The 26,771-nt window shown below is 32.2% G+C and overlaps 2 protein-coding genes across 2 annotated transcripts; one reads left to right on the forward strand and one right to left on the reverse strand.

Moving 5' to 3' along the window:
- Positions 1-515: 515 nt before the first annotated feature.
- LOC139492247 (translocator protein-like) lies at positions 516-3,877 on the reverse strand. Its single transcript, XM_071280442.1, has 4 exons — positions 3,768-3,877; positions 2,888-2,989; positions 1,685-1,900; positions 516-741 (listed from the first exon to the last, which is right to left on the reverse strand). Exons 1-4 carry the CDS (start codon positions 3,774-3,776, stop codon positions 571-573), a joined length of 498 nt encoding a protein of 165 aa, XP_071136543.1. The 5' UTR covers positions 3,777-3,877; the 3' UTR covers positions 516-570.
- A 5,053-nt stretch (positions 3,878-8,930) lies between these two features.
- Positions 8,931-25,919, forward strand: LOC139492248 (uncharacterized). The gene is made up of 8 exons (XM_071280443.1): positions 8,931-9,041; positions 10,868-11,028; positions 12,129-12,192; positions 13,409-13,570; positions 14,806-14,915; positions 17,482-17,819; positions 18,875-19,086; positions 24,283-25,919. The coding sequence occupies exons 2-8, from the start codon at positions 10,958-10,960 to the stop codon at positions 24,781-24,783; spliced, it is 1,458 nt and encodes a 485-aa protein (XP_071136544.1). The 5' UTR covers positions 8,931-9,041; positions 10,868-10,957; the 3' UTR covers positions 24,784-25,919.
- The last annotated feature ends 852 nt before the right edge of the window (positions 25,920-26,771 follow it).

Here is a 26,771-nt window from a genome sequence, read left to right on the forward strand (position 1 = left end):
AGTCATTTAATGGTTTATTGGTGAGCATTATGCTTTTATGAAACATGTAGTCTGGCTTTGTGAGTTTTGTGCTTAAAAACATCTGTGATCAAAATATTATAAAGGGCAGCAAGTTATAAAAATTCCAATGCAAATTTGTATTTAGGGGTCATCCATAATTGTCAAACATTTTCCAAGTGTACAAAACATACACTTGAGGGGAAGGGGTTAAAAATCAACATTTTTACTGTATGCTTTAAAAAAAAATTAAAAAAATAAAACAGTCAGATATGTTTCGGTTTATTTTAGTACAAATTTTTGGGTTAAACTAAACTATACTAGACAGGATCTTCTTTTCATTGAGAATGATTGATTGTCTTGAAATCTGAAAATGGTTGATGTACACTTTTTGAGGGAGGGTTGGGGTTCGGAAAAAGTGTACGTTTTGTACACTTTGGAAAATGGTTGACAATTATGGATGACCTCTTATGTTGCATGTCTTTTAAATACTTGTACTAAAATATACAAAAAGCCAGTTTTCTTTAAATATTTTTTTCTTTAATCACATTCATATAAAGGTAATATAAAAAGTTAGTCTATTTTATCTTTATTGTCTTTCCATATTCTGTATGTTAAAGCTGTTGCCAATGTCAACCATGCCATGTATGGAATGAACAATAAACCAGCAGTTCTATTGACAGTTCCAAAGGCATATCCACAAGCACCTGCTGTTCCCCATAGAAATCCCATCTCAATTAAAGACTGAAAAAAAATAGTTAAAACCTTTTAAATGTCGTCCTTACAATCATACAAATTGTATTTCTTTTCATTTTGAGATTCTTACTATTTCTGATGCTGAGTAATTTTTTTTTTTTACTCCATATACTGTTTAGCTCCCTTCTCATTTCATCGAGATTTCACACACCAAACTTGTTCGACAACTTTATTAAATTAAGATTGTAATATTGTGCTTTGTACAAATCCTTATTCTTTGTATTTTCTTTTTGCAGATATTAGCATGAACAGTTGAGATGAATAATATGACGCATGCTGTAATATGGAGTTATGATCATACATATGTATTTTGAAAAAAATTAAAACTATTTAGAGTGTATCTCCTGCTATATTAGTCTTTGTTGTTTCTTTATATAGAATGAGAATATATTTATTTTGAGACGAGCAAAGCGAGGTAGAACATAACATATCTTTAAATGAACATTTACTCACAAATTAGAGCATTGATTGATAATCTAAGTTAACAGTATGATGGACAAAAAATTCATTACGATGAAAGATAATCTATATTGAAATGTTCGACCGCTGAAATAAGAAAGAAAAAGAGATTTCAACACTAAATTATTTGTAGGAATTACTTATTTGGCTAAATTGATTACATTAGTTCTATATTGTATACTTATTGACTGGGTATGAGTGGATTAGTAAGTTTATTGTCCCCTGAGGTGCATCTATTGTCCTGAGGTGTAGCAAAACTTTGTAATAGGTACCAATCTTCACCTTTATCCGAAACAATAGTGTAACATCACAACATAGAAAGCCACTGTCCTACTACTTAGCTATTCAGGTAAAATAATGTATTTACATGTATTTTGAAAAACATCTCTGAACCAAATTAAATAGTGTATTTATACATCAGCCTTTCTTATATAAAATTTTGCATCTCTTTCATAAGCTTTATATATCTTACAGCGCCTATTTTATGAGCACCAAAAAAGAGTGGTGACCAAGCCCAGTTAAGTGCAAGCTGTGAACCATATAAGGCAAGTGGTATTGTTGCTTCACCATTAAAACCACCACCATCTCTCCACACCATGTACGAAGCATATCCCATACTTGTGTATAAGGTTGTCCAGACTGGACCAAATACCCAGTTAGGTGGTTTCCATGAAGGTTTTTCTAAATGCTGAAAAAGGTTATCTATGTTAATATTGTAACAATAAAAAGCTACTCCATGAGTGCATGATACATCCCTTGTTTTTACAAAGAATAAAGTTTGAATAACTCCTCAATGTCATATCAGAAATAAAAAAACACCTAAGAAGGTTATTACAATAGATGTAAACCGGTTGCCAATTTTTTATGAAACATAAGAAGCTTTTTTAATAGACATAAACAATTAATCAAAATTTCATAAAAATTGCTGAAAGCACTTTTGAGTTATTGTATGGAAACTTGAAAATCTTTTTCAATGACCAAAACCTCATGACTCAGAAACCTAATATTTTGAATTTAGAAAATCAAAATACAATGAAATAGAATTTCCAGTTTCATACACATTTCCTCGGTAGTAATTTGTGTCTGTGTGATTCTTTTATAAATTTACTTCATACCAATATAAATAAATTTGGTGTATTTACTGTTTTCTGATTGGTTAAAATTAATAGTTTTATTTTCAATGTTGTCAATTTTGATGGTGACACGCCCACTCTGACATTGAGTATTCATACGCCAATATGTGTGTACGTTGTTTTTGTTAATATAAAAAGTTCTTTGAGCCATATTTTTGATAGAAATTTATTTATAATGAATAGCAATAATTTATTTTGATTTTATTAAACCATAAAACTAATTTTTGACTCTTCACATTTTACATAATCCGCTTTGTGGATTATTCAATGTGAAGAGTCAAAAATTAGTTTTATGGTTCAATAAATTCAAAATAGATAACAGCCATTCATTAAGTATGCTTTGTATAGAAATAATATGGAAACACTTAAACAGACAATATAGGTGACTGTTAATTAAATTACAGTCATCATCTTTACCCCCAGTGATATATGTAAGTAGGTCATTAAATCAATCTACTTATCAACCTACTTCCAATGCAATAAACTTATCTTTGATTACTAAATTATTTTCTACACAAGCTTAATGCAGAGAGTGTACCTACCTCAAACCATGTCTTCATGTTCTTTCTTGACACAAAACCACCTAAGATTCCTCCAATATGGGGTAGTAAAGTCGCTCCCACTGGTGCAATGTATTCTGACATCTGTAAAGGAAAATCAATGACTACAATGAAAAATTATCAGACACACACACACACAGAGTTATTGCTTATCTGACAAATAATACAATAATAGTTTCTTGTACATAATTTTGAATGAAGAGGTACAGATTAATTGTGGTGGTCAGATGTGGCCATATTGCCTTTTCGCATTTTCGTGTTTTCTCCTTTCACTTTGTAAACGTGAAATATAAAGGAAATCGAAAATGCGAGAAAGCAAAATGGAGAAAGCAAAAACCCAAAAAACGTGAAATGAATTTTCCTGATTCCACAATTTCATGCTAATGTAGATTTCTCGATTTCGCTTTCCCGATTACGTGTTGGAAAAGTGAGAGGAGAAACGTTTTTATACTGATATTTTCATTTTTTAATATTTTTTTTTAATGCTCGGGTGGTATATTAATAGTAAAAAAAAATATTGAGAAATAGGACATGTTATAGGATTAAAGTAGGAGCGAGATTAGAAAAGAAACAAGTCCCACGGCACAATTTAGCCTGTCTGGCAAAACATGCAGCTAGCCGTTCGGCACTTCATTCTGTCCATATATAATATATGGTCGATTATATGAACCCCTCATATATAGATAGTCGATCTTCCCATGACCATGTCCATGGATAGGAACAGGAGGCACGCCCCCACGAAATATAATTGATAATCTCAAACTATGCTTTAATTAATTATCAGTAACTGATAGTATATGTCCCTTCTTTGCTTTTATAGAATAATTTTTTCCAGATTTGAATTTTTCCAGAATCTAATTACCTTTGACATCCAGTATTTTGCAACCGCAGAAAATTATGTAAACAACTATTTATGAAGCAATCATCGAAAAAATGTTTCGTTGAGGTTACCTCCCTTTTCGCGGATTATTTTGGAAATGTCTAAAAACAGGAAGGTAAAACTTGAACAGATATTTTGATACGTTTTTACTTGTAACTTTTAATTATCTCAACATATTACCGAACTCAAACTACACTGTACAAGCTACAGAACAGATTTATGAAATAACACTATATGAACAGTTTTTAAAATTTCAAATTATTAACTATAAGTAGAGACAAATTTTTACAAGAACTTTATCATACACAAGAATGAAGGACATATAATTTTTTACATTAATCAGTACACGTGCTATGTCATTGATAAATAAAATCTTGAATCTTGAATCTTGATTAATCTTATAAATAGTTATCATTAAATTAAACGGAAAACAATTATACCCTGTTATATTTTTTGATATTCTTTTTTTTTTTTATCTTAAATGTGATAAAAAAAAAAATCCATAGCAAGTGAACTTTAAGAAGGATTTCCAAATATGATTCTTCAAAAAAAAAAATTTAAGTCAATTTTCTTGTTGTCAATAGCCATTAGAAATAACATTCATATTTTTATTATTTTCCCTATTGTTTCTATTGTCTTTAATGTACCTTTGACAATATGGGTTCATGCTTTTAAAAAAAAATCATAAAAATAAAATTGAGAATGGAAATGGGGAATGTGTCAAAGAGACAACAACCCGACCAAATAAAAAACAACAGCAGAGGTTCACCAACAGGTCTTCAATGTAGCGAGAAATTCCCGCACCCGGAGGCGTCCTTCAGCTGGCCCCTAAACAAATATATACTAGTCCAGTGATAATGAACGCCATACTAATTTCCACATTGTACACAAGAAACTAAAATTAAAATAATACAAGACTAACAAAGGCCAGAGGCTCCTGACTTGGGACAGGCGCAAAAATGCGGCGGGGTTAAACATGTTTGTGAGATCTCAACCCTCCCCCTATACCTCTAGCCAATGTAGAAAAGTAAACGCATAACAATACGCACATCAAAATTCAGTTCAAGAGAAGTCCGAGTCTGATGTCAGAAGATGTAACCAAAGAAAATAAACAAAATGACAATAATACATAAATAACAACAGACTACTAGCAGTTAACTGACATGCCAGCTCCAGACTTCAATTAAACTGACTGAAAGATTATGATTTCATCATATGAACATCAGGCACAATCCTTCCCGTTAGGGGTTTAGTATCATACCATCATAACATATATGAGAAGAACATAACCCGTGTCATGCCAACAACTGTTTTTAGAATAAATGTGTTTAGTTCCGATGCAAAGACCTTATCAGTGACTCAATATTAACGCCAAAATATATGCAATCTTTAATAAAAAGTCCATTTTTCGTCGCAGTTAATTTTTCCATAGCAGATAACATTGAAAAAATAATGAAATAATCTAATTATCAAGAAAAAAATATTTTAAATCAATATTTTCTGTTGTCGACTGCATTTTGAACTTCAAACTCCAAACTTGGGGTATCTCGCTTGGAAATTTTAATATGTTGATACTGATGACAAAATGGAGGTCAAATTTGATATTGACGATTTTCACTTTCACCATTCATCAGTAATGGTTTTTGTGATATTGCCAGGACACAAATAAATGTTAATAAATCCTGTTTGCTGTCGTTGTGACAGCCTCTTGTTCTTTATTAGGAAGTCTAAAATAAAACATACATTAAAATTGATACTAGTCAGTGGCGTAGCTATGCTATTTTTAAGTGTACGCCCCAACCTCGGCCACGGGTTTGAGAGCCCCAATCCGACCCAGGTTATAACACCTTCTAGTAGTGGGTTCGAGGTGGAGGACCATTTCTGTCATTAAAAACTAATCAATAGCAAGTTGAACATACCTTATAGACTACTTTTTTTTTTTTTTTTTTTTTTTTTTATCTTTTATGTTTAATGTTTTCATTGTGTTGATTTAAAATCTAATGGTCATTGGTGTTAGAGAAAATATCCAAACCAGTTACTTTAAAATGTGTTTAAAAGGAACCGTGGGGCAAAGCCCCTTTTTGTGCAAATGTAGTTAATGGATGTGAAATGATTAATTGCAAAGATGTTTAGGTGCATTATGAAAATTCGTAAAGGGTTCCGTGGAACCGTGGTTCTCGCTAGATTACCGCTTCCCGCGAAAAATGAATCTTTTTATCAGTCCATAACAGGATTTTAAATAATGCCAGCTGAAGGACGGGTCTGGGTGCGGGAATTTCTCGCTGCATTGAAGACCTATTGGTGACTTTCTGTTGTTGTCTGTTCTATGGTTGGGTTGTTGTCTCTTTGACATATTCCCCATTTCCATTCTCAATTTTATTTTTTTTAGATTTTTTTTGTCTTGAACTGGAATATTAACTTCTTCCAAAATTAAAAATATAAATTCATCATTATGGTCTGGATACTCTTTTGAGAATAAAAAGCTTCTGTCCAACTTTCGTAAAATTTCATGAAGGTTTGACAAAATTATTAATATTAAAAAAAACTTTTACCACATATTGAACCTAAATGTTGGCGCCTCCGATGAACTCTAGGTTCTCTATTTCTTGTTTTTGCGTCATAAATGTATGCTCGTCTAACATTCAAAGCACATATCGAATCTCAGCTAATTTTGAATTGCTTTAAAACAAAGGAAGAAGAATTTCCAGAAGATTCAGACTTTGACTGACAAAAAAATGAACAAATATATAATACGATATAATATATTATACCATTTGATCGAAAGAAAAGTTTGTCACTTTTATTCGCAATTTCAATGCAAGCTATTGAAGAAAGATTTAAAAGACTGGTGTGCTTTAAACCAGATCTTCTTAATTTATTGAGATTAAAATCATTTTTTTTAACCAAAATTCAAGTGTACGCCCGGGCGTTTTGACGTAAACGTAGCTACGCGCCTGCTAGTTCTTTTTCTTTAATAGAAAGTCTAAATGACATAAACATTAAAATTGACACTGGTTCTTTTTCTTTAATAGGAAAACTAAAATAAAACAAACATTAAAATTGATGCTAGTCCTTTTTCTTAAATAGAAAGTCTAAAATAAAAAAATAAACATTAAAATTGATACTAGTTCTTTTTCTTTAATAGAAAGTCTAAAATAAAACATAAACATTAAAATTGATGCTAGTCCTTTTTCTTTGAGGAAGTCTAAAATAAAACATACACATTAAAATTGATGCTAGTCCTTTTTCTTTGAGGAAGTCTAAAATAAAACATACACATTAAAATTGATGCTAGTCCTTTTTTTAATAGGAATTCTAAAATAAAACATAACGTTAAAATTGATGCTCGTCCTTTTTCTTTGAGGAAGTCTAAAATAAAACATACACATTAAAATTGATGCTAGTCCTTTTTTTAATAGGAATTCTAAAATAAAACATAACGTTAAAATTGATGCTCGTCCTTTTTCTTTGAGGAAGTCTAAAATAAAACATACACATTAAAATTGATATTAGTCTTTTTTCTTTAATATAGGAAGTCTAAAATAAAACATAAACATGAAAATTGATAATAATCCTTTTTCTTTAAAAGGTATTCTAAAATAAAACATAAACATTAAAATTGATACTTGTACTTTTTTCTTTGGTAGGAAGTCTAAAATAAAACATAAACATTAAAATTGATACTAGTCCCTTTTCTTTAATAGGAATTCTAAAAAAAAACCATACAATTAAAATTGATACTCGTCCTTTTTCTTTGAGGAAGTCTAAAATAAAACATACACATTAAAATTGATACTACAGTCTTTTTTCTTTAATATCGGAAGTCTAAAATAAAACATAAACATTAAAATTGATACTAGTCCTTTTTCTTTAAAAGGTATTCTAAAATAAAACATAAACATTAAAATTGATACTTGTACTTTTTTCTTTGGTAGGAAGTCTAAAATAAAACATAAACATTAAAATTGATACTAGTCTTTTTTCTTTAATATCGGAAGTCTAAAATAAAACAAACATTAAAATTGATAATAATCCTTCTTCTTTAATAGGAATTCTAAAATAAAACATAACGTTAAAATTGATACTAGTCCTTTTTCTTTAAAAGGAATTCTAAAATAAATCATAAACATTAAAATTGATACTTGTACTTTTTTCTTTGGTAGGAAGACTAAAATATTTTTTTTTAAAGAAAAACATACAAACCCATAAAAAATCAACATTCTGATTAAAACTTGTAATAAAAATATCATATTATAGTTTTGAAACAAAAAGTAACACCTGACAACTTCAAACTGCTTGACGAGCGTTACAAAACCAGTGCCTTGCTTTTTTGTAATTTTCTTTGAGTCTTGCACCAGAAAGGTGCTGCCACTGCAGACATGAACTGAACTGCAACACAAAACTTGTTTTTTTTTTTGCGTCTGCATCACTTTTTCAGACAAATGCAGATATATAAGTGACATTTTAGTATTCAGCATTCATAAGACTAATAAAATAAATTCTGTCAATAGTTAGATGTCTATGCAATGTGTGTACAATATTTTTTTGTATTAATCTTTAACGTCGTTTTGTCTGGTTTTCATGATTTTTGTAGTCCTCGTTTCACGTTTCTTCAGTTACACATAGTTGTCGTTTTCAAAGTACTGCAAAACCTGCCGTAGCTTTTCGTATCTGTCGAAAATCAAATTTGTTTAATAACATCACATTTGTTGTTTTCTATTTTTAAACGTTTAATATTCAACAGAGACAATCTAGAAGTCCGAATCATTTAACTGACCAGGAAGACAAGGCGGACTATTAAAAGGTTAATGACATCTAGCCACAGTATATACTTTGTGCATAAATAGTTTCCTTAAAATATGTATTTCATATCATCTTGATTAAAAATCTGAATAGAACCAGCTAATTTGCCGGAGCTGGCAGGCTATTTTGCCGTAGCAGGAAAAATATATAGCCACTGCCTTAAAATAATTATGAAAGTGACCTGCACAACATAAGCTTCTCGTTTTAACTCTCATCACTTCTTGTTAGTTTACGAAAAAATAATTAATTATATATCGTCTCAGAACTGACCCCCCATATATAACTTTTACTGAATTATTGCTTAAACTTCAGAAACTTGAGACCGGGACCAAATCCCACTTTTAGAAACACTACAGTAGTATTTCCGGAACAGTTGTGAATAAGAATTTTTGTATGCCAATATTACCAGATTACCTTCTTTGCAATCGCCGATAAATTTCCATGTTTTATAATGTAAGATTTTAACACCATTGTAGTACAGGTTTTAGTACTTAATGATAACACCATGGTAATCTGGTGGAAAAAGTCAAATAACGAAAAAATACCAAACTCCAAGGGAAAGTGAAACGGAAAGGCCCTTACATATATATATGGCAAATGTATTGGCTCAAACACATCAAACAAATTGCAAACAACTATCATATTCCTTACTTGGTACAGTCATTTCCTTATGTCGAAAATGGTTGATTAAACTTAGTTTTATAACTAGCATTGTAGCAAAACCTCGTGAACAAGACCAAAGTTTTAGATAAATTCTTATGATTAAAATTGATCTGTATTCCGCTATATCAACTGGTATTTGACCAACCCCTACTAGACAATTGTGATATCAACTACATGTAACTCATAGTTTTACCAACTAGTTCATCACAAACAAGTTGACAAATATGGAACATCATGAACATGGCTGTGTTTTTAACATGATTAAAAGCAGTCTAGTGACGCCTTCTATATAGGAAGGTGTCCAAGAAAAAAATAAAATAGCCTTGCCAGACATCATAATCATTTGGACTTAAATACATCTAACAAAACAGATTGGCCTGGGCAGGGTACTAAATATAACTAATATGACTAATTATACATGTACATCCAACATATAAAATACAATAAGTGCAGATATGAGAACTCACTGAATTAATGTTTTAAAACATCTATTGAAGGAAATCATGCATCAAAGACTATTTTCTCACTTGTTGTGTTTTGGCTATAATCTTTGAAACAAATATGATAGATAGAGAGGTACTTAAAACAGAGGCGGATTTAGGAGGGGGGGCGCCCCCCCCCCCCCCTTTTTGGGAAAAAAATTGGTTGCTTATATTGGGAATCACTGAAGCGAGACTGGAGCGGGCCCCCTCTTAGGTCAGTCAGTGGGCCCCCACTTAGGAAATATTCTGGATCCGCCACTGCTGAAAATTGCAGCAAAATTTATCACACAGATATATAAGATCTATATAATAAGTCAAAAGTATCAGTCTATTCCTTGTATTGGTACATTGATTGTTTTAAATGAAACTAAAATGGATAGTGACAATAGTCAACAAGTTAGATATAAACATAAATGAAAGCAATTGTAAGTTGAATCAATAAAGTGTTATTATCCTTAACATGCCGAAAGGACAATTTTGACCAATGTTGGGAGTTTCTCCCTAGAAGATAAATTGACTAAAATTGAAAAGTACAAGCTAAGTTTATGAATAAGATAATCTGAATGAAATTGTTGATTTGGCCTTAAATCACAATTTCAACTCATTTTTCTCTTTAACAAAATATACATGTATATCATGTATATACTGAAACTTGGTGACAACACAACACAAGATTTTTTTACCCACCCAAATTCTATTTTTAAATAAGGTACAAATATTTGTGTTGCAATGAATCATTTTTAATGCGAGAATTTCAGTTGCAGCCTTTAGTTTGCTCATATAAATAAGTGTATGAAAATACATTATGAAGGATTGAAAAAGACAAAAAATTGATCAGCAAATAAGTCTTCAAATTAGCGGAGGTCCGAGGTCTGTGACCTTTCACTTTTGCAAACAGACCTTCGTTTTGGTTAGTACCTACACCTGACGGACATGACAGACCTTCGATTTGAAGGAAAATTAAAATAATCTTCTCTATATACAATTGGACTGATTTAACCAAACTTGGCCACAATCATCATTAGGGTATCTACTTTATAAAATGTGTCTGATAACCAGGATAACTGTCTGTTATAAAAGTAAATTTCCTCTGTCAATACAATTTTACATGTTTTTCTTTTTATTTGATTACAGATTTATAAGGATTTAGCTGGCAAAGGTTTAAAATTTTCAGTCATGGAAAAATGTGGAACTTGATATTAACAGAAATGGTGATGGAGTAAAATGGCTATGTTTCGGAACGTGTTTGGAGGTTGTGTATCTGATAGGAGTACAGAGGCCATGCGTCGTCAAAAGTAGGTTTGATGCTTACAAAGTTATTTTAAGCTTTCTCCCCAGGACTTTGTTGTAAGACAGTTATAAGTGTGCAACATTCTAGAGGGGCGAAAGATACCAGAGGGACAGTTAAACTCAGAAATCGAAAATAAACTGACAACACCATGGCTAAAAATGAAAGAGACAAACAGACAAACAATAGTGCACACCACACAACATAGAAAACTAAAGAATATGCAACACAAACCCCACCCAAAAACTGGGGGTGATCTCAGGTGCTCCGGAAGGGTAGGCAGATCCTGCTCCACATGTGGCAACTATCGTGTTGCTCATGTTTTAACAAATCCGGTAAATAGTCTAATTCAGCAGGTCTCATTCATGAAAGGGAAGGAGATTGTAGTTACGAAGTTACTTATTCACCTCTAACATTATAATGCTGTGTCTATGACTATAATGATGAACTGTTGTTTGCACAATAAAAAATAAAAAATAGATTAGGGATGTCAACTTAGTGAACAATCAAATACTCTGAAATCTCAATGATCAATCTTGGAATTTTGTTCATTTCATAATAAATCCCAATGATTAGTGCACACAATAATTTGTGAATAAACAGTTTTTTAGGATGCAGTATCTAAACACATGTATATATATGTGATATGATACAGGTTGTAGAAAGAGGCGAAAGATACAAAAGGAAATTTGGTTTCCATTCTCTAACATTATTGTGCCTCAACCAAATGTTATGAAACAGTTTAAGTTATACTCAATGCTTATTTCCATAAAACACAGATCAATTTTGTATTTTAGTGTTGTCACTTTTATTGTTCTAAAGTGATGCCCCTTTACACATGGAAAAATTGCTTGATTATTTCAACCAAATATTATGAAACATAAACACAATGCTTACTACCTCAAAACTCAGTTAAAGTACAAATTTGGGTAGCGCCCTTTTTACAATTCTTGAGTTATATCCTTTTATAACATTATATGAAGGTGGGGGCATCACCTGAGTCCCATGGAGGCTCCTGGACACAGTCCCCATTTATTTTAAAACAATTGCTGGGGACAAGTTTATCATATGCACAAGGCACAACTGTTTAACTATTTTTGATTACAGATTAAAGTTTGGAGTTCCACTGCACATTGCTTTAAAGAATGGATATATACCTGTCTCACTAGTTGTAAGTATTATTGGTCATTTTTATTATCATTTTGGTCCAGATATGGATCCTATTATGTCCACACTTTGCTTTCAAGGATCTGACAAAATTAATTCAACTATCAATTCTCGAAATTATCTCATCTGCCAATAAAATTACTGCATTCAAAATTTTGAAGGGTGCATACAAATATCAAGATCTATCCTCCTTCCATTTAAAGCCAAATTATTAGATCAGGAGGCAATAGGTGTCCCAACTATCTTTTATTGTTTAGGTCTTCCTAATGCTAAGAAACAAACAAGATTAAAATTGATAGCAAATTTATTACTGCAATCCAACAATTAACCATATGTAGTCAATTTACCATGAAACTTTTTAATTTCGTTTACAGGAGAATTATGGTATACCAATGTCTGTCAAGTCTTGTTAGCATTTTCATGTGTGCAATTCTTTCCAGATTTTTCTGAGACTTGTATCATAATTTTATATCAACAAAGTCTCAGAAAAGTTTAAAAATCAGTGCTGATCAACTATTTTGATACGTATATTTAGAAACAGGACGTATTATGGTATACCTTTGTCCGTCTGTAAACAGCATTTGAGACAACATCTAAAAACGTATTAAAACTAATATACATGGAAAATTAGTGAATTGTTTACAATGGATTCATTTGTTTTAGTGGGTACCAATTTTGTGGATTAAGGAAAACGTACATCTTTGTGGATATTTATATTCATGGTTTTGCCGAAGTCTGCATACAAGCCTATAGAAAAATTAAGGGAAAAGAATGATTGTAAGGTGTATATGTATTTCTTGTTTGGTTTATTTGACCTTGACCTAATTTTCTTGGATCATATTAAGTTTATGCAAGTTTAAAGCTTAAATGTTGTGTCTATACTTCCTCAACTGGTCAGGGTTCAAACTCTGAAGGAAAATCCGATTAGCTGCCTATCTAACAGCCTCTTGTTTTGTTTTGTTTTTTACGTACATGTATACCTTAGTTTATTTCTTTTACAGGAACTTTTAGTCTACATGGCACTTGAAGGAATGTTTACTGCAGACTTATTTAGACATCCTATTTATTTTACAGGAACTTTTAGTCTACATAGCACATGAAGGAATGTTTACTTCAGACTTATTTAGACATCCTATTTATTTTACAGGAACTTTTAGTCTACATAGCACATAAAGGAATGTTTACTGCAGACTTATTTAGACATCCTATTTATTTTACAGGAACTTTTAGTCTACATAGCACATGAAGGAATGTTTACTGCAGACTTATTTAGACGTCCTGGAAATCCTGGTGACACAAGAAGAATTGTAAAGAGATTGTCAGAGGGCAAACCTGTTATTTTCCAAAATTATAATTTGTATACATTAGCATCGGTTGTAAAGGTAACTGTCAATCACAGCTGGTATAATTATTCTTTTACATTTCATATTATGAAACTAATACATAATGCTTACTACCACAAAACACAGATCAAGTTTGGATTTTTGTGGAGTCACTTTTACCGTTCAAGAGTTATACCCCTTTACAAATTGAAAAATTGCTGGACTTTTTGTTTCCATTCTCTTACTTAAGTTTGCCTTTATCAAATGTTAACATAGGACCCTATGGAAAATACATACAAATGTATTATGGATTTCAACTGACCTTGACCACAATTTCAAGGGTATAAACTAAAGACCTCAAATCAAAAGACCCTAGAATATATCCATTGAGTAATGTCAATGTATGAACAATTTTTAATGTCTACACACCCTTTCAACCAAAATTTTATGATTTATGACATGTCGCAAATGACGATTTTATAATAGCATGTTGACGGTATCTTGTAAGGTTTATAAAAAGAAGTGAGAATAAGCCAAAATCAAAAATTAGAATCTGACCTTGCCCTGGCTTCATTTTTTGGACCAAGGAACCAAAATCAAGATGCCCTAGGTCTGCATCACTTATGGTTCCTGAGTTACATTCACATATCACTTATGTCAAATACAAAAGGGGAAATAACTCTCAATGTTGATGATGAATTATTTACTTGCAAGTGAATTATTTCGACTTCATTGAATCCATATTATTGTAAACTTCAATTTAACCCCTTAGCTAGAGATATATAACACATGATTTATGCGTATTCAGTATTTAAAAGAAAAGAATGTCAGCATTGAAAGTTGAAACAAAGGTTAATCATATGATGGACTGATTCGATCAAAAAAAAATCATTCCAATACAGGTAAAATCAAAAATTTTAATTTTAACCTTCAACATGAAATCAAACAGACATAATTAAATCCATTGGCACGCGGTCCATATCTATTTATATTTATGTTTATGTTTATATCATGTTATGTAACCGTTAGTAGTTTTTGGGGTTATCTTGATAGTTGATTAGATGTCATCTAGACTAAAATACACACAAAATTCTGATATACATTATCTAGTATATGCATTTTTAACTGTTTATTTAAGACTTATTATTATTTGAATATATTTTTAGTATGTTATAAATCAAACATGAGTATTTTGAGTCAAATAGCTAGTGTTCCTTATGGTTTTCGCCTTTAGAACTGATAGCTGCTATAAGGGATATACAATGAGTAAATTGATTTAATTTATATTTCTACAGAAATTTTTGCTGAGACTTCCAGGTGGTATATTTGGTCCTGAGGGTGAACAGACACTTCTACATGTTTTAGCCATTGGCCATAAAATGGAACAGTATGAAGCTGTACACAAGTAAGATACCAATGTTATGTAATAAATAAACCAATGTCATATGATAAATAAACCAATATCATGTGATAGATAAAACCAATTCATGTGATAAATAAACCAATGTCATGTGATAAATAACATATTCAGGTACACAAGTAAGAAAGTAATGTCATGTGAAAAATAACATACCTTATAGCAGGTTATTTTCGTGGGGTGTAAATTTTTGCTTATTTTCCCGGATAGAACAAAATCCCCAAATTAAATTCTGCCAAATAAAAAGTGTACATGCAAAGGTATTGATAAATTTTTTTTATCCGCCAAAATAATAACGCCAAAATATTTTGTATACCTTCTTCAATGAAAATAGCCAAATTTTACACCTGCATAAATAACCCGCTATACGGTATTCAGTAACAATGGAAAGTGACTGATGGCACCTACAACTTCAAAGTTACAAATTTTCAGGGCTTGACTCTTGATGATGCGACTATTGTTAGAACCAGAAATAAAGTGTATGATAGATATAAGAAGATGTGGTGTGAGCCCCAATGAGACAAGGCACCATCCAAGTCACAATTCAGTTGGTGTTGTGTGGCATGGTTTTTCCATGAGAGTGGGAGGTTGTGGGTTTGAACTTTAATAGGTTTTTGCTGCTTCTCCATTAAGCATGCAGCATTAAGGGGAAAGAGCAAAGACTGGTCAGCTCAGAATCAGAATAATGTGTCAATGTATAGTGTCATTTCTTCCTGACAACTGTTTCCTTGTCAATGAGAAAGTAAAAAATCATCTCAGCGTGTCAGTCTAGTCCATAGCAGGGTTACTACTCATATTTCATTAACATGTTTTTTGTAATGAATAGGCATTTAATATCATGCAGGGTTACTGATGTACAGTAGTTGTCGTTTGTTTATGTAATATATACGTGTTTCTCGTTTCTCGTTTTGTTTATATAGATTAGACCGTTGGTTTTCCCGTTTGAATGGTTTTACACTAGTAATTTTGGGGCCCTTTAAAGCTTGTTGTTCGGTGTGAGCTAAGGCTCCGTGTTGAAGGCCGTACTTTAACCTATAATGGTTTACTTTTTAAATTGTTATTTGTATGGAGAGTTGTCTCATTGGCACTCACACCACATCTTCCTATATCTATTTACTACTCATATTTCATTAACATGTAATTGTCAGCAAAAGAGCTTTATCAATGTTCTTTTTTGTCTACACAATACCTAAATATGATTTGAAATTAATTCAAACTACACTTCCAATCTTTCTATGAGTGATTTCCATCACTTTGATTGATATTTTGTCTGATATTAGGAATCCTGATTAATTATCCCCTGCACAATGCTTTGAAAGATGTGAAAGCACAATGGATTTCATAAAAAATTGAATTATTTGATATGCCTAATCTAACTGTGTATTTTGATTTTTGATTTTTTCCGGCCTCATTATCAAATTGGTTCACATTGAGGTCAAAAGGGTCCAAAATTAAATTTGTTTGATTTCATCTAAAATTGAATTCTTTGGGTTCTTAGATATGCCCAATGTAATTATGTATTCAGATTTTTAAGTTTTGGTCCCGTTTTCAAATTGGTCTACATAAAGGTCCATAGGGTTCAAAATTAAACTTAGTTTGATTTTAACAAAAATGGAATTCTTGGGATTCTTTCCTATGCTGAATCTAAACATGTCTTTAGATTTTTGATTATGTAGATATACATGATATAGGAAGATGTGGTATGAGTGCCAATGAGACAACTCTCCATCCAAATAACAATTTATAAAAGTAAACCATTATAGGTCAATGTTTGGCCTTCAACACGGAGCCTTGGCTCACACCGAACAACAAGCTATAAAGGGCCCCAAAATTACTAGTGTAATACCATTCAAACAGGAAAACCAATTGTCTAACCTATATAAAAAATTAACGAGAAACATGTATAAATTTCATAAACAAACGACAACTACTGTACATCAGATTCCCAGTTTTCAAGTTGATCCAAATCAGTGTCCAAAATTAAACTTTGAATGAATGTAAGGGGATCTTTGATATGCTGAATCTAACCATGTATTTTGATTTTGTACCCCCTTATCAAATTGGTCCACACTGAAGTCTAAAGGGTCCAAAATTAAACTTTGTTTGATTTCATCTAAAATTGAATTTTGGGGTTCTTTGATATGCAGAATCTAACCATGTATTTAGATTTGGGATATTGGACCATAATAGGTAAATTTAAAAATATTAAGTTCTTAGACCACATTCATTCTGTGTCAGAAACCTATGCTGTGTCAATTATTTAATCACAATCCAAATTCAGAGCTGTATCAAGCTTGAATGTTGTGTCCATACTTGCCCCGACTGTTCAGGGTCGACCTCTGTGCCCTTTCAAGCATTTTTTATTACATATGGCATTACTATATAGAATATGTCCATTTCACATACTTGTCGCCTCTTCTTTGGATTTTCATGTCACAAAATAGCTCCATTTTATTTCTGAAAAGTGTTAAAAAGTGTAAAAAAAATTTAAGGAAAAAAATGGGTGGTTTTCATAATCCTAAAAAATCTTTTATTAACTTTTATGATTTTACAGGTTCTTATCATCATTGAAAGTAAGTCATCAGCATCTGATTTCACTTTTGTATGGCATATGGTTTACAATGATAAACAACTGTGACATAAACTTTATGACAGTAGAGGCATTATCACGCAGTGTGGCGGGTAGTATGTTTCATACCTGTGCAACTAATCCAGCCAGGGTGGAAAAAGCCAGTAGAATAATGCAATTGCTCATTGAAAATTTTGGTGTAGCTGGTATGTTTGGACAAGAGAACATAGAATATTTTGCAGAAATTACTAGTACAGAAATGCATATACGTGAAAAATTTAAGTGTCAGTTTGTTTATTCTCCTCCAGAGGACTCAGTTGCAAGTAAGTAATACTTTATAAATATCTTCATATTAGCTTACTGGTTTGTATGTGATTAAGGATGGTCTATCTAAGAAACATTTATGGATGTGTACAGGTATAGAAACACTGATTCAGGGAATAATCAGAAAGAATTTACCAGAATAATTTAATTTTGAATGTAACACATCTTCTGATTGACTGACATTGTTTTGTTAATCAGCTCATAGACATAATTTAGTCATGTGACCCTGACGTCATGAACGTTTTTTTCATGATTTACTCCAGTTTAAAATGGAATTTAGAATTAAATTATAAGAAATAACTTATATTTTTCTGTCTTTGAAATAACATATAAAATAGCTCCTTAGCATAGGCCTAACTTTTAATAACTTATAACATTTAGGTAATTTATATATAAAACAGTATCAGATGAAAGATAAGGACTGTATATTATTTTAGAATTCTTGTTTTAGGAATAAATCTCTGATAATTATGCATGTTAAAAATTTGTGAAATAGAATTACAGGTATGTTGAATTTCACTTCCCATGGAAACTAAAGCAAGATATACATTGTAGCATTCTAAGATTCTGTCATCAAGAAGTAGGTTCAGTCTGAAATTAAAGAATGTTATAGACCTCGGTAACTTTGTCACACCATCATGGAATTTTATGTACAGAAGCTTGTTTGGATTACCTCCCTTACACTACTTTTAAATTATGTTTAAAGAAATGTTGTATTGTCTTGAGGTGATTAGCTATCAATTTATTGTTAGAAGTTACTATTATAAGCCATGATAACATATGTCATATAATTTTTAATTACTATCCAAATTCAGACCTGTATCAAGCATGAATATTGTGTCTATTTTTGCTCCAAGGGTTCAGGGTTGGACCTCTGCGGTTGTATCTAGCTCCGCTAGGCAAAGCAATTTATTGCACATTGATAAAAAGCCATATGGTGAATTGAACACATGAAGGTTCTTAAATCAGAATTATTTTGCTTCTGTTGGATAGTTTTCTCATTGGCAATCATGCCACACCTTCTTAATTTACATTGTACATTATTACTTTTTAGCTATATTGGAAGATGGATTTAATGAAATGTCTCAAATGCATTCACAAAGAGAGCATGTACATGAACAGGATGATGATGTGAAAATGTCGGAGAGTGGATCACCAGAAATGGTTCGATATATTGGTATGAAATCTATGGCACGTTTACATGCAGTCTCAACTATTTCTGCACCTGAAGTATCACTGGTTCCATCTCCAGGACTCATTAACAAGGTACAACTAAAGTAGTAAATCCTACATTTGCATTATTTTTACATTTTGTAAAGAAATAATAGATATAAGCATTTTTTGTTCAGTTTCATTTTAGATTTATCCTCCAAAGGAGTACATTTGTAGGTCCGGTAAGATCCCATTTTGGCCTCAAATTTCAGGTTCATCTGACAAAAGATTTTGACCACTTTTTAAACACTTAAGTATCTATTTCATTTGATTCAATTAGTTAATGTGAAAGATTTTAACTGATTAATTCATTAAAAACGATCCGATTCAAGCTTATATATGAAAAATCTACCAAATATGCAGAAAAATGTCACTTTTCAGATGGTTTTTGTAAAAAATGAAAGTGGCCGCATCCGTGTTCATCCTCAACCTTTATATATGTTATGTATTATCATAAAATACAAGTTGCATTTCAATATTAAGGATGAACACGAATGCGGCCACTTCCGTTTTACACGAAAACTGTATAAAATTTAACTAAAATGCTAGAATTGTGAAGATTTCAGTAATTTAGCATGAATTAATGGTGCTAGTACCCAATATATGTGCATTGTATTGTCAAAAACAGCACATATTTATGTAGAAGAAGTATTCTACTGTCCAATAAATAACCAAAAGTTTACATTTTAACAATTTTGTAAAACTGCTATATTTTGGGGCCAAAAAGGGGTCTTACTGGACCTACTCTTTTGCTAATTTTTAAACTCTAAATGACCAATCAAAATTTGTATGGTTGATGTAAAATGAAGATCCATTTGCTGATAACATAATAATAAAGTTAGTAGATAGTTTGATAAAGACTATAAGAGCAATATATATAGAACTCCATATCACGGCTTTGTGACGTCAAATACGTTGACCTGGCCTTAATAACTTTGACCCGGACATATCAGCGACGTCATAATGTTTGAACCGACGTTGATAAGTTTGACCCGAACTTATCAAGTCAACTTCCTGTTGCTGGTGAAACTAAGACAATACTTCCAAAAGACGCAAATACAGCCCGATAAATCGATTATCAGGTTATCGGCATATTAATATTGTAAAATATCAGCTGCTCGACATAATATGAAGGCTTTTTGATCTTGTTCGCTGCGCTTACTCGACAAAAAGCTTCATATTATGTCTCGCAGCTGATATTTTACGATATCAACATGCAGACAACCTGATAATCGGTACATAACGGTACTGATTGTGTTCACTCATTATCTGTGGGAATATATACTGTGTTTGTTGTCTCCCTTCTGCTATATAGTTTAGTTTTATTGTCATGTATTTTAATTTCAAATAGTTTAATGAAAAAGATCCCCACAATTATTTGTACACTTTAATTTAAACTGCAATTGTACTGCTCCTCGGTACGTCTTGATTGACAAATAAAAATTGTTGTTGACAAAAGCAAAAAATTGATAATAAATTTAAATCATATAACCAATTCTAAGTTCTTTGACTACAGTTATTCTGTGTCAAAAACCTATTATGTGTCAAATATTTAATTACAATCCAAATTCAGACCTGTATCAAGCGCAAATATTGTATCCATTTTTGCCCCAACTTTTCATTGTTGGACCTCTATTTTTAACTGGTAGGGAACTATGTATTGCCATGCAATACTCACAAAATACTTGTTTTTCTTGGAGTTATGCCCCTTTTTTCTTGTTGTTTGCCCTATGACAATGTAGGGGCAGGGTATGTGAGCTTGCTCACAAAGGTTCTTTATTAGTACCCTTTCAATGAAGTTGAAGGGGACTTTCGGTTTGCACTCCGTCTGTCTGTCTGTCCATCTGTCAGTCTGACATTAATCAGTTTTCCATACTTTTTCTTCAAACTTTAAGATATTGATTTGAAATTTAGTAATTAGTTTTATCATGACAAGTTACAGATCAAGTTTCCATTATGTTCCGGTCCAATGATTTTGTCCTTTGTTGGAATTTTGTTCCGTTTTTAATGATTTTGTGCAGAGTTATGGTCCTTGGACTTAATAAATTCACTCAAATAATCAGTGTTCCACACTTTTGTTTGTCATGCTTGTGATGTTTGTTCAATAGTTTACACCATGACAAGTAATAGATCAGTTAGCATTTTGTTCCAGTTCAATGAATTCTTAACTGGTAGGGGACAATGTATTGCCATGTAATACTCTCAGAATGCTTGTTTTACAATTATTTTCATTTGACCATTTGTACAGGAGTTATAAGACTATCCCACCACAATGATACCTTGTGAACTCCCCATGGACAGTAAGACTGTCAAATAGAAAACTCTCATACTTAGTAAGAATTTGACAGTTTTTTCAATGTTTTTGATGTAATGGTTCTATACTGTACACACAATTTATCCCAGTAACACAATAGTTGGAAACCTTTTGACACATTTTAACTATCTGGTCAATCTGAACATAACGACTGTGCGAAGTTTGAACAGGAATGAAACAAGTTTCCTTTGATGTTGTTCAAACTAACTCTCACAGTTTTCCTAACAGTATAGATAGTAATGGTGGAATCATAATTACACATTGGCCCTCTATATAGCATTCATTGACCCCCCCAAAAAAAAGACCACTCTTCACATGGTACACTTGCGAAAAATATCTATAATACTAAAATAACGAGGTACAATTTGTCAGCCGTCATCGGGTAAAAATGACAAATCAAAGAATTCAACTTTATATATAGCTAATATAGGACAATGGTGTAGATTAAAAATTACACCACTCCAGACCCTTTTGTTTTCCACATAATTAAAATTGCCAATAATTAACAAGTTCCAGGTCGAATCCGATACTGATACCAATAGTATATTCACCTGTTACCTATTACCTTATCTGTACTTTCCGCATCTGACAGGCGCACCACCAAACGGTGTATTTAGGATTTTGCTATATACAAGGGTCATAATCACAGGGCTGACACAACTAAATTCAATCATTGTATTTGTTAGCCGGCATGACGTTAAACAGCGAATCACAGAATTCAACTTTATTTATAACTTACTGTGGATTCATTTATTTTCGTGGGTACCAATTTTCGTGGATTAAGGAAAATTTGCATGTTCGTGGATATTTGATTTCGTGGTTTTGCAGAAATCTGCTTACTAGCCTATAGAAAATGTGATATTCGTTGAACATTTAATTTCGTGGTTTACCTGTTCCCACGAATACCACGACCATTGATATCCAACGAATAATAATGAATCCACAGTATATAGGACAATGCTGTTGATTAAATACTCCATTCCAGGACCTTTTGTTTTCCAAATAATTAATATTACCAATAATTGATAGTCGACGGGTTCAAACAGAAAGATTTGAAAGCAGAAAAACTGTGTATCTTATAATCGGCATGACTTTATCAGATGACAATACCAATACCAAAATAAGGCTTACGCATAGTTATATACTTTAATTCAGTCACGGACCCGCGATATCACGGGTGTGTTCTAGTATTTTATATTTTTCTAGAGTTCATATCTTTAACAATGATGGCACATGTTAGCAGGATCTGCTTACCCTTCCGGAGATCACCCCAAGTTTTTGGTGGGGTTCGTGTTGCTTAGTCTTTAGTTTTCTATGTTTTGTCTTCTGTACTATCATTTGTCTGTTTGTCTTTTTATTTTTAGCCATGGCATTGTCAGTTCATTTTCAACCTATGAGTTTGACTGTCCCTCTGGTATCTTTCGTCCCTCTTTTAATCTGTATGCAATCACATTGCAAAGTTTTAATTATGTTGAATGGAAATTGTTCGCTGGATTTCACATGAAACAAATTAGGTACCCTCTATAGAATTCTGAAATAGGGGATACTGATCTTCAATTTAATCAAAGTGGGTTAATGTTGAGGATAAGAGCACAAACTATGTGCCCTCCATTAATTATACCCCACGCAACAGAATTTCATGAAACCTTTTTAGATGATAAGGACATACTATGTAGATGTGCATATCGACAGGACATTACAATTCTATTTTTTTTAGGAGTTACGCCCCTTTGAACTTATTTGCTTCAATATACTACTGCATCAGTTTGTCATCGCAACTCCTCTGAAACCACACAACAGAATTTCATGAAACCTTTTTAGTTAATAAGGACATACTATGCAGATGTAAAATTGAGAATGGAAATGGGGAATGTGCCAAAGAGACAACAACCTGACCATAGAAAAAAACAACAGCAGAAGGTCACCAACAGGTCTTCAATGTAGCGAAAAATTCCCGCACCCGGAGGCGTCCTTCAGCTGGCCCCTAAACAAATATATACTACCGGTAGTTCAGTGATAATGAACGCCATACTAATTTCCAAATTGTACACAAGAAACTAAAATAAAAATAATACAAGACTAACATACATAATAATACTATGCTGATGTGCATATCAACAGGAAATTATGATTCAATTTGTTTCTAGGAGTTATGCCCCTTTGAACTTACATGTATTTGTTTTAATATACTACTGCAACAGTTTGTCATCACTACTCCTCTGAAACCACATAACAGAATTTCATGAAACTTTGTAGTTAATAAGGACATACTACGTAGATGTGCATATCAACAGGAAATTATGATTCAATTTTTTTTCTAGGAGTTATGCCCTTTCCACACAACAGAATTTCATGAAACTTTGTAGATAATAAGGACATACTATGTAGATTTGCATATTGACAGGAAATTATGATTCAATTTTTTTCTAGGAGTTACGCCCCTTTGAACTTATTTGCTTCAATATACCTCTGCAACAGTTTGGCATCGCAACTCCTCTGAAACCACACAACAGAATTGAATGAAACTTTGAAGATTATAAGGACATACTATGTAGATGTGCATATCAACAGGAAATTATGATTCAATTATTTTTTCTTATCCAATTTTTTTTCTTAGTTATTTTATTTCTCCAGTAACAATGTGGGGACATGAGTGGGGTATGTGAGCGCGCTCACTAAGGTTCTTTAATTTGTCATTGATTATGGACAAATGAACGGAAATAAGGAAGCCTTCATTACACCTGATGTGGCGTCTGGGTGGTGAAGTAAATATCAACTCCTCCAAATACACAACATATTTAAACCAAAATTATCTTCTTTTGAGTATTTTACACAAATTACAAAAAAGCAGCACAGGCTATTTGGATCAGTTATTTAAGGTAAATTTGTAATATCAAAAATATTTTTAAATTTGCTTAATATTATTTCATTTGTAGAGACCAAAATCATTTGAAGACAACCTAAATGAAACTGCTGAAATACAGTCATCAAGGCCTAGCATAAGTAGATTTAATTCTGTTAAGCGTAAACAGCTTGAACGTTTAAGAAACAGGTCTGACTGGTTTTTAGGACCAAACTCATCTACAACTTTAGAACAATCACAGCAACAACAACAAAATTCACTGGGAAATGAACATCAAGTGCTCCAAGCAAAATCATCAGGGAATAGTGTAACTAAGGCATCTTCTGAAGGGACTGGACTAGATTTACATTCGGATAATGACAGTGTATTTTCTGAATCAAGTCGTAGTGAATCGCCAGCATCAGAACCTGTTAGATCCCAATCAGTTAGAATTATTCGTGATATAATTCATAGTGATACTTTAGAAGATGTACAAATGTCAGAGACAAGGGAAATTATGAATGAAGATATGGCAGTAGGAGACTCAGACATTTGCTATTTTGTGGTTGAACATAAGTATGGTGATACAACATAGTCCTAGTAATGTCGTCTTTCTCAGGACTTCACCTGTCATTATTGAACATTGCAAATTTTTTAACTATAGTATTTAGTACCTCCCTTTTCAGCTAACATGGCCAATGAGAGCTGTTGTTTTTTTACTATAGTATTTAATACCTCCCTTTTCAGCTAACATAGCCAATGAGAGCTGTTTTTTTTTTTAACTATAGTATTTAATACATCCCTTTTCAGCTAACAAAGCCAATGAGAGCTGTTGTTATCTCATGGCATTTGTCCTCCAACATATTATGTTCTCTAGGTTGTCTCCTCAGAAGTGTTTTTAATCAAACTTTATCAGAGTTTTCTTGTGGTTTGTATCGGTAGTTTTCTATAAATTTTATCCAAGGTCCTCGCTTAACCAACCACCATGGTTTCCACGTACAGTTTAATATAGGAGAGTAAATCGCAAGTAATAGCCTTTAATCTATAATAATATAGATGAAAAATTAATATGACAAATAGATTGATTGATTGATTGTTAGTGTGTTTACAAAGCCACTTTTAAGCACCTCTGATAGGCTATTTCATGGTGACCATTTTTTATTGGTGGAGGAATCCTGAGTGCCCAGAGAAAACCACTGACCTTCGATAGGAAAATTGACATTCCTACTCTTTTAAGATTAAAATCGTGTCCATCAGCACTAGCGGGTTTTGAACTCACAACCTCAGTGTTGACTGGATAGTGATAACAGTAGTAGACCTACATAGACCACTTGGCCACTAAGGAGTCCTAATAACAAATAGATAAAACATAAGTAATCAAACATCTCCTTTCGGATTAATTTCCCTTAATTAATAATTTTGACTGATTAAAGCCAAAAAGAGGAAAGGACAGAAGATCTACAAATTTGTCATATGATTGAAACCATCATTGGACTTGTTATATGAAAGAAGCTTATGATAATCAAAAAACTATTTGATAAATTAAAGTCAGTTCTATTATCTTGGAAGCTAGAATGAATAGACATAAACTGTAAACAGAAAAAATGATAAGCAATATACATGTAAGAGCTCAAAAAGCTGATATTACTGGAGTTTCAGTAACTGATTACTTTATTATCTTTATTATATTTATGAGTTATCTTGGTACAGTTAATAGAAGAAAGAATGTTCTTTCTGTTTGTTGTGCATGCAGATGTGAGTGAGTTTGATCCCTAGAATGGTCGAACCGAAGACTCCTATTAGGCATTCGCTGCTTCTCCACTAAGCAAGCTGCATTTTGGAGTAGGAATAAAGACCTGTTGTCTTGGAGTGTCACCACAGTGATCCTGCAGACCTTGTGAACTAGCATTTTAAATCTGGCTTAGTTGGTAAGTCATAGCCAAAGCAGTGTTCATATTCATTACACATTACATGTTCTTATCCATGTTATCAAGGATTTCTACTCACGTATGTCGGGTACTTGGTTTTTTCCTCTCTTTTCATTCATTTTTATACGATCGCAAACATTGAAAATTTTTTGGTCGTATACTGTAAATTCAGAAATTATTGCGTGCATTTATTATTGCGATTTTGTCATTTTTCACTTGAATGCGATTTTAATTTTTACGATTTTGAGAAAAGTCATGCTTAATTCAATTAAAATATTACAAAATGCGAGTTTTAATTATTGCGTTTACAACTCAGTCGCATTATTCGCAATAATAAAAACCTCGCAATAATTTCTGAATTTACAGTATTGGTATCACGTTGGCCTCGTCGTCGTCGTCCGAAGACATTTGGTTTTCACACTCTAACTTTAGTAAAAGTAAATAGAAATCTATGAAATTTAAACACAAGGTTTATGACCATAAAAGAAAGGTTGGGATTGATTTGGGGTGTTTTGGTCCCAACAGTTTAGGAATTAGGGGCCAAAAAGGGCCAAAATAAGCATTTTTCTTGGTTTTCGCACAATAACTTTAGAATAAATAAATAGAAATCTATGAAATTTTAACATAAGGTCTATGACCACAAAAGGAAGGTTGA

This window comes from Mytilus edulis, chromosome 10, assembly GCF_963676685.1.
Source record: "Mytilus edulis chromosome 10, xbMytEdul2.2, whole genome shotgun sequence".
NCBI classification, from domain to species: Eukaryota; Metazoa; Mollusca; class Bivalvia; order Mytilida; family Mytilidae; genus Mytilus; species Mytilus edulis.

What these genes read in the sequence shown, in the direction of transcription:
- LOC139492247 (XM_071280442.1), bottom strand. An exon ending in ACATGAAGACATGGTTTGAG is followed by an intron (nt 1,901 to 2,887) that starts GTAGGTACACTC and finishes AACCTTTTTCAG; the next exon opens with CATTTAGAAAAACCTTCATG. An exon ending in GTGCTCATAAAATAGGCGCT is followed by an intron (nt 742 to 1,684) that starts GTAAGATATATA and finishes ATTTTTTTTCAG; the next exon opens with TCTTTAATTGAGATGGGATT.
- LOC139492248 (XM_071280443.1), top strand. Translation starts at nt 10,958, where the DNA reads ATGGCTATGTTTCGGAACGTGTTTGGAGGTTGTGTATCTGATAGGAGT. An exon ending in ATATACCTGTCTCACTAGTT is followed by an intron (nt 12,193 to 13,408) that starts GTAAGTATTATT and finishes TTTATTTTACAG; the next exon opens with GAACTTTTAGTCTACATAGC. An exon ending in CTCCAGGACTCATTAACAAG is followed by an intron (nt 19,087 to 24,282) that starts GTACAACTAAAG and finishes TTTCATTTGTAG; the next exon opens with AGACCAAAATCATTTGAAGA.